At 40.0% G+C, this 14,672-nt stretch overlaps 1 protein-coding gene across 1 annotated transcript in view; it reads left to right on the top strand.

Moving 5' to 3' along the window:
- The window catches only part of SERGEF (secretion regulating guanine nucleotide exchange factor), a 142,735-nt gene that overhangs the window by 21,027 nt on the left and 107,036 nt on the right, over positions 1 to 14,672 (top strand). The window contains 1 exon segment of the mRNA XM_015629982.3: positions 8,223 to 8,383. Coding sequence (XP_015485468.1) covers positions 8,223 to 8,383 — 161 coding nt within the window.

Genomic DNA, 14,672 nt, shown 5'->3' with positions numbered 1-14,672 from the left:
CAGAGAGAATACATCACCTTACTTCTCATTATTCATCTCTTGACTTCAAAGGGTATGAATTTTCCTTCCCATCCTCTTTTAGACTGTTTTGTTCCTCCTGTCAGCAGGAACGCTGCTCATTATTTGAGGTGCACAGCCCACTCTGTCTTAGTCAATTGTAGTTGCTCTTATAATGATCCTGACTCTGAACAAGGCGGGTGATCTCCTGGGAGGCTCTGGAGGTGCCATTGTTGGGTTTGTGGTACTGTTCTCTTCTTTGTACTTTATTTCTTAAGAACAGCACATAGTTAGGGTTGAACTCCATTGGATGTGGAACTCGGCTGCTTCTGGAGTGGCTGAGGAAGTTCAAGCCACTTAGAAAATCCAAGGACTGCTCTTCTAACACTGTATTTCTGTAATGCTTTCTATTTCTTTGTAGACATTGTGACTCTTCAGAATCATGCATGTCTGAGGCTTATTATCTAGTGAAATCTCTTGTGCAACTGATCTCTTATTATTGGGAATGCATCTTACGGACAACAGTGAAAAAGCCCAGTTCTCCTTCAGGCTGCCATTCCAGAGCATTTCTTTTGCTTTTTCTGTGTCTGCCTTTCCACAGCATGCCCTTGAGTCTTTTGACAAGGTAAATATTAGCACTGGGAACTTAATTACCTTCCCTTTGTTTATCTCTTGTAGACATATGCCTGTTCCTTCTGAGGCTCAGATGGCGATGGGATATTGAGAGTAGCAGGATCTTGCATTCTCCAAATTAGGCAGATTGACAAATGTTTGCAACATTGCAGCTAGAGGGAATGCTTTTTATAAAATGATCTAGAAAACATGCCTATGCTGTAATTTGTAATCTCTGAATAAGCTTTTCTGTAGCATTGTACTGTGTTAAGTCTAATGAAATAGGACCTGGATCTTGCCTCAAAGGGGATAAACATCTAAGCAGTCCTCTTACAGACAAAAGATTAGGAAATCAGACACAAGAAAATCACTGGAAACAAACAAAAGCACATGCAGCATGTTATGATAGTTTGAGGGTGTTTTTTTTCCAAAACGGTGTCCAGAAAAAACTGCATGTCTCTTCAGTTTTCTGGGGAGTGTTGGAGGAAGAGATGCTCAACTGCAGAAGGAAGGAAATTCCAGGTTAGAGAGGCCTGTGTGGAAGAAAGCATATAACAGTGCAGAAGGGCATGGAGATATAAATATAGAATGTCAGTAAAAGTGTATGACTCATACTGCTGTAGTAGCATAGTGCAGAATTTATTTGCAGAAGTACTGAACAAAAACCCTATGGTATACTATGATGCATTTGCAGATAGTTTTCCATAGCTGGTTAATGTTTTATGCATCTTGCTTTTTGGGCAACATTACCAAATTGTGCTTTGATTTTCTTTTTTTCTGCTTTTTGTTAGGTCTTTGTTTTTAGTTGAAGAGTTAAGTCCTCTATTGAACCTTGAATGCAGCAGTTCTGTTTGCTGGGCAGAGATGAGTTAGATTTGTTTTTAATCATGTAACTAAATTTAGCTAGCAATCTGCATTTTAAGGCATTGCTATTAAAAGTCTAAAAGTGAGATATGTATCATAGTTTGAATTTAAAATAAGCCAGAGGCACAGCTGGTGAGGCAGTCATGACCCTCTTATCATGAGTGGAGGGAAATAAGGAGGGAATTTTCTCACCTTGCAGGATGAATGCAAAGTCTGATAGGTGTTTTAAAATCCCACCCTTGCCCCCAGCCCCCTTCCCCAGCTTTGTTTCACGACTGCATGGATTTCATGACATCCCCCCATTTCCTTTTTCAGCCAAGATTATATATCTGTTTGGTGTCAACAGTATGAACACAACTTCACATGCATTTAAATTGTTACATTTTAGTTTTTCCTCTGATTTATTCAGAGCTTTGTGTGGTACTTCATATTTCCAGTCTGTCCTGTAAAAGGAAAATGGCCAATATCCCATCTAAAACCTGCACCAGAGACAAGACTTCCAAGGCATCTGGAAAGTCCTGGAATTTGCCATATTCAAAGTTATTGTTCAACCTTTCAAAGCAGTGAAGCATGATGTTAAGTATGTGAATAATCCCATTAACAGAGCATTGCCCATCTTGAGACATAACTTGGTGTAACTATGGAAGCAAAAAAGGAGCACTATGCCTGTTTTTCAGTGAATGAAAATCAAAGCTGTTTAGATGTTTAAAGATGTCCATAGTGCTGGTAAAGATGAATCTGTTGGTAAAGTGCATGACAAATTTAGCATGTTGTGGAAATGGCAAGTTATGTCTCACCTATCACATGGAATATTAAATTGTCTTAATACAGTGCTGCCTTCTGCAGTATTTGCTGTAGCCACGCTCCCATTTCCCAAGGTTGTTTTTTCAGCCAGATCAATTTCTTGGCTTGGTTTACCTTCCCTTTCACAGTTAGTTCAAACAGTGAATGCAGGTGGCCTAGTGGGGAGAAACTGTTTAGGTCCAGAGTTTCTTGGTGTAAACATGCCTGTGGGTAAATTTGATCACCAGGTTTGGGGACATCTGATGTAGCTTGGAATGGCAAGGAGTCTTTGGCCCCCTTGATGGGGACTTCTAACTGGCAAATCCATAGCTGTTACAGGAGGACTGGTAATGCCCTTATGGTTCTCTTCCAGTGGCACTTGTGGCCTTTTGTTGCAGGTTTAAATCTCTTCACAGAGTGCTTGGATACCCTTGTGAACTGCATCTTGTTGTATGGATGCTCTATGGGTTATTCTGAACCAGCTGTGTACTGCAGCCTGTGACTGCAGAAGTCTAAAGCAGCAATGGAAATAGCTCTAGTTTTTTGTTGCTGTCCTCCCTGAAATGTTTTTGCTGGTTTGTCTGGACTTCCCTGATGAGGCATGATCTTAATACTGTGCATAGATCTGTGTTTTAGTGATACATTCTTAATAGTTGTTATGAATGAATATGGAAAAAAAATCAGGAGTGCCCTATTATATGAAGTTGCAGCAGTTTGTAAGGAGGTCATGGAAAGATGATGTGTGAAGAGATGTGGACAGCTCTGGTACACTGAACTCTTGTGTAAGAGGATCAAGGGGATGTTTAAACCTTTGTGAGGACAGATAACTGTGCTTTGTACTGAGACCATGCACAGGTACCGGTGTTAAGCTGAAGGTGTGGTGATGCCTGGTCTCCAGCTGCTGAATTAACGCTGTCTTCAGCTTTAGGAAGGAATTAAGGATGTAGGGATGAATGTTTTTCTGTTAGGTTGCCCTGCACAAGGGCTGTTTCTAGGTAGATGAGTTTGAAGGACCTTAGTGATTTTTCTGAAGGACAGCAGAGATCTGTAGATGTGGGAGAAGTGTTACCCTCTGTAGGGAGGGAGGAGGCAAGGCCTCCTTTCACAGGAGTGAAATGTCAATTTTTAATGCCTGCTCCTGTGAATTTTCATGTGAAAGGAGGCATTAGGAATTTTTTATATAGAATTTAATATTTCAAGCCTGAGATTAAGCATTCAGTATGAATATCCAGAGTTCATTTGAAAAGTAATTATTAATGCGGCCATGAACTGAGATAACCTAGATGAACTCTTTCATCTAGTATTTATGAAGGATAGTTCAAAGCTTGCCTGGGTACCAAACAGAGACTTCAAGGAGATAACACTAGTGCATGATATTATCTTAAAACAGGAAAATTTATATAAAGATAAATCTAGTCTAGTGAAAATAAGTAAATTTTAATGTGCCTATTTGTCTGTTGTGTTTTACTGAGAAACAACCAACCTGTTTTCAGAACTAATGTACTTATTTTTTTTAATTGCTAATTCTTTCCACTTATGTGCTTGAGCAGATTGATTAAAAAAGTGCTAAAAGGGAAAGATGACATGCTCTACAGCCTCAGCAGCAGTATAAAATGGCACAGGAAAAGCTACACTGTCCGGCAGGAAACAACTAGAAGGGCTTTATGCAATGTTGCCGAATTTGCAGTACTCTGAAGGCTATGAACTTGTAATTTTAAGGACATTCTCAGCTGTCTGTGCTTTATTATACGTGAGGACAGAAGGATGATGTGAAGAAAATGCAGAGGAACCTTTCAGAGAGTGGTTTGTATTCAAGCCCTTGAATATGTATGTCCCTTCATCTGTATTCTGTGAGGGACGTGGGCATGTGTTTTGGGTGATTTGCTGCTGTGTGTACACTGATGCCGACTGCTGTGTCTACAGTTCAAAGAGCACGAGCAAACCAGATCTGCATGATCATGTAGAATCTCAAACAATGTAGCATACTGTTGTTTATGTTATTTACTTAAGGAGCTGTCAGAAAGTTTTTCTTAAAAATCTTCTAAATCTTCTCTCCTTTTTTTTTTTTTTTTTTTTTTTCTTTTCAGCTTTCTGAACTCTTGTACTGTGTGGCTCATTCAGGTTGTAAACTGGAATAACACAGGATGCATTAGTTTGTCTCTTACTCCTTAATTCCAAGTGGTATTGAACCCTCTGGACTTCATTTGATGTAGCATTTGCCTGGTGAAAAATTGAACAGTTGCTATAAAGCCATCTGGGACAATGTGGATGTTCACAGCAGAGGAGTTGTAGTACCCTTTGGAATTGGAGCCTCCATGCTCAGAACATAGCAAGATCCAGGTCTTAGGAAGCATTGTTAGTATCTTAGAAGAACTGGAAAAGCTTTTCAATATTGTATGCTTCTTTCTACACAAGTTGTAGAAATAACTCCTGCCTTTTGTGTACCCTCTTCCTGCACAGAGTCTGGTATGAAATAGTGCATTTTCTGATGTCTCAGCCACTTCCATGGCTGATGTACTCTGTCCAGTTGACTCATCATTGTGTATGTTTTCTTGACTTCTAATTAAAACCTGTCCTAGTCTAATATTAGACCAACACTCCTTGTTATATCACCCTTCATTCTTAAGTAATTCATCCTGCAACCTCCTTACTCTGTATGACTAATGTCTTTTTCTCAAATATTCTTAGAACATTTTAAAATACCATCTATTTTATAAGCAGCACAGTAGCAATACCTCCCATTACAATTGCTCAACGCTTTCTGTCATAGCTCAGTGCTTTCTTTTCCTTAGGATTTTGATGAGACTTTAACCTTTGGCGGAATTTTCCATGCATTGGTGTTTGCCTCAGCCTGAAGTTTCCACTTGAGACTGGGATTTTTTTGTTTGTTTGCTGAAAGTATAATCAGTATTTCATAGAAAAGGCACATCTAAATCAGCTTCTGTTAGTTTCTCTCACGGAAGAGACAGATTTATGTACTTAGAGTTTGTTTTTTTTTAAAAGGATCCCTAGGCAGTTGTTTTTTGGCTGAAAAATAGAAATGATTAACTATTAGCAGGAGTCTGAGCATGGGATGGGGAATGCTTAGCAAACAGGAACAAGTCTGGGTAAGGAATGTGTCTCAATAAGAACTGAGAACTGCATTGATGAGCAGTGAGAAGGAAATGGTTGTTTAACTCATCTTTGGACATTCAAGAAATTCTTCCTAAAAGCAAAAATTAATTTATCTGGCTTTATATTTTTTAATGAATGTTCTTCATGCTTCTATACTAATAACCACCTGAAACTCATTTCCCTTATTATGGCAAAAAAGAAAAAGCTAATTGCAATGGTCTGTCTTTGTAATTGGAAACATTTTACATTCATGTTTTACAGAAGCAGTTTACATTCTGTTAAGGCTTCTTTTTGGTTTTGCATGTGTAAGTGATTCTTTGCTGGCTTGTCCAGTGAAAGAAAATAGAATCTGTGGATGCCAGGTGTTTTGTTATAGCTAAGCACTGTTGCTGTTTTAATCCTTCATACATGTTTTCAGTCTTCAGTTCCATTGGAGCAGTACTCTGGTGGGATGGTGCAAAGGTTCATTTTTGTTATGTGAGTGGCTGGTGTTTCTTGTTCATGTCGGGGTGCAGAGAGTGCAGACAGAGCACCAGATTAATCTGAGGAAGGAGTTTCTTCCCCCCAAAAGGTTGAGTTGCGAGAAGCCTTTGTTGCCTCTGTGTACGGAAGGTGCTTTAGACTGTGTGAGCATCTGGGTGTATATTATCAGTTCAAAGCTTGCCTTTCCAGAGGCCTTGCAGCTTGCTGATGTTTTTGCCTGTGGCACTTGATACTTTTGGCTTCAGAGAGCTGAAATGCTTTAATTCAGTTATAGTCCTTGGGATCAATAAAGAGATGTCTGGGTTGGGCTTGAGAGTCTGTGGTATATTAATGATCTAACTAGACATTAAAAAAATCCTTTCTGGCTTTAGATTTCATAAAACTCTGTTTCAGTTCCTGTAGTTAATATAAAATAGAGCAGCCTGCCTATCCTTTCCCAGTCCACTAATAGGGTTCTGTAGAAGTGCAGTAACCTGGTCAGATGCAAAACCCTGAAGCCTAGTCTATATTTAAATTTGTTATGTACATTTTGGCAGCTGCAGATGTTTTTAGCAGGGATATCTATAAATTGAAAGGTAAATATACTAACTTCAGAACAAGCATCTTTATTAAACCTCAAACTGTCTTCCTAATCTAAGATACACTAGTTGTTCTCTTAATGAGATTTATTTTTATCCTTTAACATAACAAAATGTGGCTGCTATGTTAAAAGACCTCACTTGTATTGAATGTAGCATGTGACTGTTTTCAGCTTTTCCCTGAACTGAAAGGAAGCTGCAAAGGAAAAAAGCATTTTGCCCTTGAGAGAGAAGGACAACTAATTTTATCACTTAATTATTTTAGGGGAAGCATTATCAGTGAACTGAGAGAATGAATCTGAAAAACTTGCAGTGATTGGAGTGAAAGATACCCCTGCCAGCAGATTTCCAAGGAAAATGCCTATACTTTCTCCTGTATATGAACTGAGATTTCCACTTCATTTACAAAATGCATTATCACCTTAAACTCCACGAACCAGCAGAGTCCATCTGTGTCCCTTTCAAAGAGTTTAACAGCACCCTAAGGAAAAGAGAGGTGTTCAGATTTCCAAGGGTTTGTATTTTGGCGTCTAGAAACCAAAAAAGAAACCTCACAGCTGTCATCTTTGGGTGGTGTGAGCATACCCCCTGCACCTGACCCCTTTGTGGGGTGTGCATGTACTGACTGACAGGCAGGGAGAGGTAGGTAGGGGTGTGTGTGTGTGTGTGTGTGTGTGTGTGTGTGTGTGTGTGCAAGCTGACTTGCTGGACTAGATGGTGTTTTCCTCAAATCCACATCTTTTGGCCTATGATGATTTGAGTTCAACTCCAGAGAGCAGTTTGAGGCTTGGCCAAAGCGTGTACGTAACTCAAGGTCATTGCAGGTTTCTTTCTGGGCTGGAATGTGGGTTGATGCTTCTAGTTAAAACCAAGCTGAGGACTTTACCTTATGCTGCGTGTATATAACTTTTTTAATTGGCACCCAGAAGGAACAGCTTTTCATGACTTACCTGCAGAGGGCTAGTCACTTTATTAAGAAAATAAAGCTGTCACTTTGTAATGATTTTTTTTTTTTTTTTTTAATTAAAGGGAAGCAAAGGTAAGAAAGATGTTTATGGATGTTATCCATACAGGAGAATGATGTTTTGGGTGTCAGTCCTTCAGCAGTGAACTTGGTATAACAACCCTTAGAGAGAAGGGTGAGCCATATAGTGCTGATTTCATTTAAAGTTACCTTTCCTTGGCCAATGTGGGATTCCTGTGAAAACAAACCAGTGCATTTCCAATACTTAATGGCAGTTGTGCTGGTGTTCCTGACTAACCAGATGTCTCCTGAGGACTATAGCTCTGCTAACAGTAGTGACAGAATCTAACCTCAGGAAAACACAACACTCTGTTAAATGCAGGTCATGCAATGAATTGTCTATGGCAAAGAATGGGAATAGAAAATAATTCTCTCTAAAGTAATTTTTTATGTGTCAAAATAAGCTGTTTTGTTTGTGCTTCCATTAACCTAAAATATGTCCTTTGTGCAACCAAGGTGTATTTATTGTATGCAGAATACCCAGGTTATACAGCTTTACTGACATGGTTTATTTACAGCCCAGGCCACCATGCAGATGTTATTGTGCTAGAAAACAAAAGAAGAATGAGTAGCTTCATAGAAGTATATCATAATATCTTGAGCTAGTTTTTAATGTTTTTTTTTTTTTTTCTGTTCCCAGAAATAAGTTTTCACCAGGCTTTTGAAGCTGCAGATAAGATGCACTAAAAAGTTCTGGTTTTGAAATGGCATCCACATGTTTCAGGAACTTGGTGAATAAATAATCTTAAAATGTGTTTTGTGTTTAGAAGCTGGCAAGGTGTTCACCTGGGGCAGAGTGCACTATGGGCAGCTTGGAAGGCTCGTGGTGGTTCCGGATGGGCAGCAGAGCACAGCATCTGAACAGTGCTTCTTGGAGCTGTTGTGTAACACCCCTGTTTCAGTTCCTTGCCTAAATGGAGCATCTCAGGTAAAGAAGAAAATTACCATTTCCATCCCCCTGGCTTTTTTTTTTTTTTCCTTTACATTAAAATAATCAGAACAATTTCCTAATAGAACCCTTCCAAATACTGTGGCACAAGCCCTTGCTTGCACTTCCTGTAAAATCGGAAATTAATAAGATTCAATTATTTATTTTAAAAGGCTTTTGAATTCAGGAGTCTGAATTTTTTTCCATGGTGGAATCAGCTTTAGCAAAAGATTCCAAGTTCTCTAAGGTATCAATGTGTGCAGGTATAAGTTGGGCCTGCAGTGCAGTTGAACAGAGTATGTGGGACTTTGCCCAGGTGCAGCACTACTTTTGTCTGAAACTCCAGACCCCACAACTGGTTGTCCCTCTGATCCAGGGGGAAGGCTTGCACAGCCATATAAACAGTTCTCCTGGCTTGTATTCAGCTGAGAAGAGTGGAAATTCCCAGTACTGTGGGGGCAGGAACAAAAACTTGTGATGTGTTTGAGACATGTGGTTGATGGCTGATCTAGAACTTCTGCCCACTATGCTTACTCTTGATCTATTGTGCTCCTTGAGAAGTCTCCAGTTTGAGTTGCAGGGTGAGTGAAGAAGGGGACATGTTCAGGAAAGCAGAGAAAGAACAGGCAGAAAGAGGGCTTTGGTTAAGGTGCAGCCTTGTTGGTTTAAAATCAGATTAATGATCTGTCCAGGTGCCACTCTCAGAGTGTAGTCATCCAGGGCATTAAACTTTAGCAAGGTATTAAAGAGAACCTGTGAAATTTCTGCCTTGTTCTAAAAAACGCTGAAGAGTTTCAGTCAACCAACCCAAAAGTTCTCCAGCCACATAGCCCAAGTTGCAGAGGGCAAAGGCAGGGACAAGGAGAGTGAAGCACTACTTAACTCCTGGAGAAGATCAGGTTTGAGACCCTTTAAGGAACCCAAAGGTGCACAAGTCCATGAGACCTGATGTGGTATATCCATGGGTCCTGAGGGAACTGACAGAGCAATTGGGGCAGGCCACGAGCCATCATACTTGAAAAACTGTGGCAGTTTAGTGATGTTCCCACTGGAAAAAGGGAAACATAACCCCGGTTTTAAAAAAGGGAAATGAGGAAGACCTGGGGAGCTACAGATTGGTCAGCCTCACTGACTCACTGGTCTGTGTGCCTGGCAAGATCATGGAACAGATCCTGGAAACTATGCTAAGGCACAAGGAAAATAAAGAGGTGATTTGTGACAGCCAATATGGCTTCACCACAGCAAGTCTGACCACCAGCCTCACAAATCTGGTGGCTGTCTATGGTGGGGTTACAGAAATGGTGGATGAGGGAACAGCAACTGACATCATCAATTGACCTGTGCAAAGCATTTGACACTTTCCTGCATAACATCCTGTCTTTAAATTGGAGAGACATGGGTCTGATGTGTGTATGACTCAGTGGATAAAAAACTGGCTGGACCTTTGCAGTTACAGGGCTGAGGTCAGTGCCTTGATGTCCACCTGGAGACCAGGGGGCAGTGGTGTTCCTGAGGTGCTGGTGTTGGGATCCATACTGTTTGTCAGTGACAAGGACTGTGAGATGGAGGGCATCCTAAGCAAGTTTGCCAGTGACACCAAGCTGTGCTGTGTGGATGACATGCTGGAGGGAAGGGATGCCGTCCTGAGGGACTCTGTCTGGGGCCCCAGAGCCCATGATGCTGCACTAATGTTTAGTCACTTTTAACTCCTCTGAGTCTGAGCTTCCTTACCCGTTTTGAAATGGGTGTCTCTCCTTTTTCTCATCAGTTTTGTATAGACAGCTCAATTTCTGAATCGACTTCACACAGAATCTGCTTCATATTTTTCATCTCTGCTGTGTGCAGTGTCTCAAGTATGTTGTTACATCGTTTGTCAGACAATGCAAAGCCAAGGCAGCTGCAGCTTTTACACAGTGGAACTTACCCTTGGCGGGACAAGTGATCCATGAAAGTGAAGGGATGTATTCAGATACATTCCTTGAAAAGAAAGAGAAACAATAATCTCATCTTTATTCTGCTGCCCTCAGCGCTGTTCCTCTTTATAGACCTGTGAGAGACCTGATTGGAGTGATTAGCAATGGCAGTGTTCTGGAGCAGACATCATTCTTTGCAGAGATAACAGCACAAAGATGACTTAAGAGGATCATCTGCTAGGATCATCATAGCTAGGAGGAGCTGTGTTGATGAAAAAAGTAAAAACAGATAGTAAGGACCTAAATTGTTTCACTTCAAGGTTACAAAATAATGCCAAAGCTAGAATTTTTACTTGAAAATGCAATAAACTGCAGTATCTAGGCCATGTAGAGTGACCTGTTCTTTGTTAACACACAAGCTACATATTTTTCCATTTCTTGTCATATGGAGACAGGATTTGATTTGAGAGCTGAATTGAAAAGAATACAGAGAAGATGAGTTTTTTCCATGTTTACCTTGAATTAACAATTCCAATTTTTGTGTTTAATGCAGAGAGACAGTTTAACAGTTGAGGATTATGACTGATGATTTTTATTCATGGTCTATTTTTATAAATCACTTTTAATGATTCAACTGAATTTTTGGCAAAGCTGTGGTCTGCTGATTGCCTCTGCAGTTCTGTTAATATTGTTAAAGCCAAAGTGGAGAAACTAATCTAAGGATTAGAGGACAGTATAAAAGACACAGGAGTTTAGCTCAAGGACAGCGCAGTAGATTTAACCTCCTGTGTTGTTCCTTGTCTCCATGCCCATGGCTTGTCTACTTTCTTCACCAAAGACCAGGGATTCTCCTTTCTTTGAACTGACACTGTTATAATGTCTGTGTCTGCCACTTCAAAACTGATTTTTGAAGTGTTGCGAGTGACCTATTCCATTGTGAGTTTGACTTCAACTGAAAACACTGACCTTATTGAGAAATTATTCTCTTATTGAGAAATAAGAGCACTTTTTTCCTTTAAACTGAAGCAAAGGAGGAACAAAAGCCTGAGTTTTAGATAATTATCCACTAATCTGAGTGTGTCTTCCTGGCAGGTTTGAAGTGTGGAAGTTCCTGGTGTTGAATGTTTTAAGTTCTTGCATTTTACCACTGCAGGTCTATTTGCTGTTTTTTTCTGTGTGCTTTGGTGCCTAATCAACATGGAACAGGCCATGGTACTGAGAAGTTGTTGTGTGAAGCATTTTGCAGGCGGTGCTCTTGTGTTGTGGGGCGTCCTTGATGGGACCTCTTCAGAACATCTGACTCATCTGATGCGCATTCATCCACCGCTCTTCAGATGAAAGGACAATTAAATACAAATGGCCCGAAATATGATGAGTCTCTGTATTTAGCAAATGCTACAAAGATCTGGTTTAATGTTTCCTCCTTGTCAAAATGCTTTTCCAGTCTGTTTGATATTTTTGGCTTTAATAGCTATCGTTCTATTGTTTGTGGTATGTTCAGCATGTCATTCACATTGCAGCAAACATTTGCTGCAGCAATAAACAAGTGAGAAGCGTCTGTGCAGTGCTGAATATTTCTTGCTAAGCTGGATGGAAGGAAGGGCTGCAGTTATTTTGGGCATGCATGGCTTCACATGGAGCCATGTTTTCATCATGTCCATTTCTATTCAAAGCAAACTCTGCTAGATCACAGTTTTCTGATGAGGGATCTCTGAAATTTCAGTTAGGAAATTAAAAAATAACCATCACTCAACTTGAATCTTGATGATGGATGTAGGGACCAGTTGTGTCAGGGAATGAAAATAACTGATAGCCTTGTGACAACGTGTTTATCTTGATCCATGGTCCCTGGTTCCAATGTGTATGTTCATCCTGTGCAATACATATTGCTTTGGATCCTCTGTATGGTTCCTTTCTTTCAGGGAATGGCATCATACATACCCACTTCTCATTCTCATGGCACTTTGCAGTCAAAGTTTATTGCTGTAGTTTTCAGTGCAGTTGCAGTAAGATGCCATTTTTGTTTAAGTGCTTGAAAGGTAGCTTTGGTTTTAGCATATTCTTGTTTTTCTTCCTTTCCCTGTTCATGTTGCAAGCTATTAAGCAGCTGCCTACAAGAAAAATCTAAGATATTTGTATGATGATAGTTAATTGTTTATATAACTGATTAATGTATACACATTATTACCTTAGCACATGGTCACAATAATGTTGAAAGTGGAACCTTTTGGTTTTAAAAAAAATGACAATAGTTTTTGACTTACCAGGGAAATCTGTTAGAGGCCTCTTTTTAAGCAAACCTATAGTTGAGGCTTTAAGGGGTATCAAAAGAAATAACCCAATATTATTATATATCATCTCTGTGCTCTTTGTGTGGCTTTTAAAAACTTATTTGTTTGATTGGCTACTGTGTTTTTATTCTGAATGTTCAGAATGAGAGATTTGTATTTTTATGGGAGAGAAACAAGTTAAACTTTCCTAAACCAGATTTTACTGCTCAAAGTTGGAGAATATGTGTGAAGTAACTGATCAAATAAGCTGCCTGAAAAAAAAAAACAACCACTTTGGGTGTTAGGGAAGGAGGAAATGCAAAAAAAAAAATAAATTTGAAGTGTTGTGTAGTTTTGTGTAGTTTCTCACTTGCTAAGCAAGTGACACTTTGGTGTGTGTTGTGAGTTTTTTGGTTTGGTGGTTTTTTTCCCCCCCATTATGAACTGGTATATTTATGAGTTGGTCTTGATCCATGTCTTTTGAGAAATGGCATTGTTGAATTTTTCTTGATTGATTTTGTTATGCTGTTTTAGAGATGCAATGATGAAAATTTTAATATAGAGATGGTCCCTTTAATATTCTTGCATCGAGTTTTTGGCTTATCAATTAATTTTAAGTGACAATAAAAGAAAATAAAGACCACAGAGAAGTGGATTCCAAGTACAGCTCCCTGTGTGAGTGACAAATTGCAATTAAGGATGAAAATAAGAGACAAAATTGTTGAAATTATTATTAGGGGGGAAAAACCCAAACAGGATATAAGAGAAGATTGAAACTACAGTCTGCATACAAAATGCAGCAAGTCTGTCTTCGATTAGGTGTGTTTGTGTGTTCTGCATGCCCTGTGTAGGAGAGTAACACTAATCTTGGCAGCACTGCAAGAACACAGAGTTCACAGTCATGTCACAGGCAATGAGGGAACAGGATTTATTTCTTAGGTTAGTCAGTTCTCTCTGCCCTTCTCCTAAGCAGGAAATTGAGAGCAGTACCAAACTGCTGCAAGCCAAATGCCACTTTTTGCCTAGGTAGCCATCCCACTTACTCTGTGCTTTTCTTATCCCATTAAGACATGACCATGGTTTAGACTATCTTATGGCCTTGGTAGAGAAACATTTAACATTCATAGCAAAGTCATTTCTGCGAGTTAAGAATAGCAGTGTGTTATGAGCAGAGCCTAGCTAACCAACTCTGGGTCTGTAATTTTTGGAAATAAAGAGGAGGTGATACTGGTTCCCAGCACTGCGCTTCCTGCCACCCCTACCAATTTCCCTGCAGCTGGCATAGAGGGAGATGGGAAACCAAAGTCACACCAAGGGAATGGCAAAGGAGAACTCCTGCGCTGCCTTTGCGTGCCAGGGAGCACATTCTGTGTGGGTACAAACTAGAGGCTTTCCAAGTATCGCTTTTGCAGATAAAGATTGGTTTAAAATGACCAAAATTGGTCTGCTGGGGTTGTACTGCAGCAGTGAGGTGGAAGCCAGGGCCAGGCTGCTCTGCAGTCTGTACGAGAGACCAGGAAAGGTCGATTTCTTGACAGATGGGGTGGTGTAGGAGAGGACTGACATGGCATAAAGTCAGGAGGTGGAGACCCACCCAGCATGTGATGAGCGAGATGTTACAAATATGACTCTGGGCAAGCCTTGATCTTCATAAGTCATAAATTAATTTTCAATTTGGTGGTGTGTTGCAGTTAGAATTCAAAATGAGTACCTCTCTTGGAGATCTCCGAAAGTATCAGGAAATGAAAAGAGACTAAAACTATATGCAGCAGTAGCCATGGCTTGTACAGACAGGCATCAGCTGTTGGTAGTGACAACCCAACAATGGCACCAAATGGACAGCTCTATTTAATGAGCTTATTAATAGCAGAATTACTAATCTAAGTTGCTTTGTTTTGACTCTCTGATCTCCTTATGCTCATACTGTATTCCTTAAATTAAAAATACTGGCTGGGTCCCATCCTTCTGCATGGATTGTACTAGTAACAGTGCACCATGACTGCAGGTCTGAGCTTAGAGACAGCCTGTGATCCTCCTGCTCCTTGGAAGGATTTCTTTGTACCAACCAATGCCACAAATGCTCAGTAATGCCCTTCAGATGCATGA

This window comes from Parus major, chromosome 5 (assembly GCF_001522545.3).
Source record: "Parus major isolate Abel chromosome 5, Parus_major1.1, whole genome shotgun sequence".
Taxonomy (NCBI): domain Eukaryota; kingdom Metazoa; phylum Chordata; class Aves; order Passeriformes; family Paridae; genus Parus; species Parus major.
Note: the sequence above shows the minus strand (reverse complement) of the source record. Positions and strands in the feature narration are given on the sequence as shown.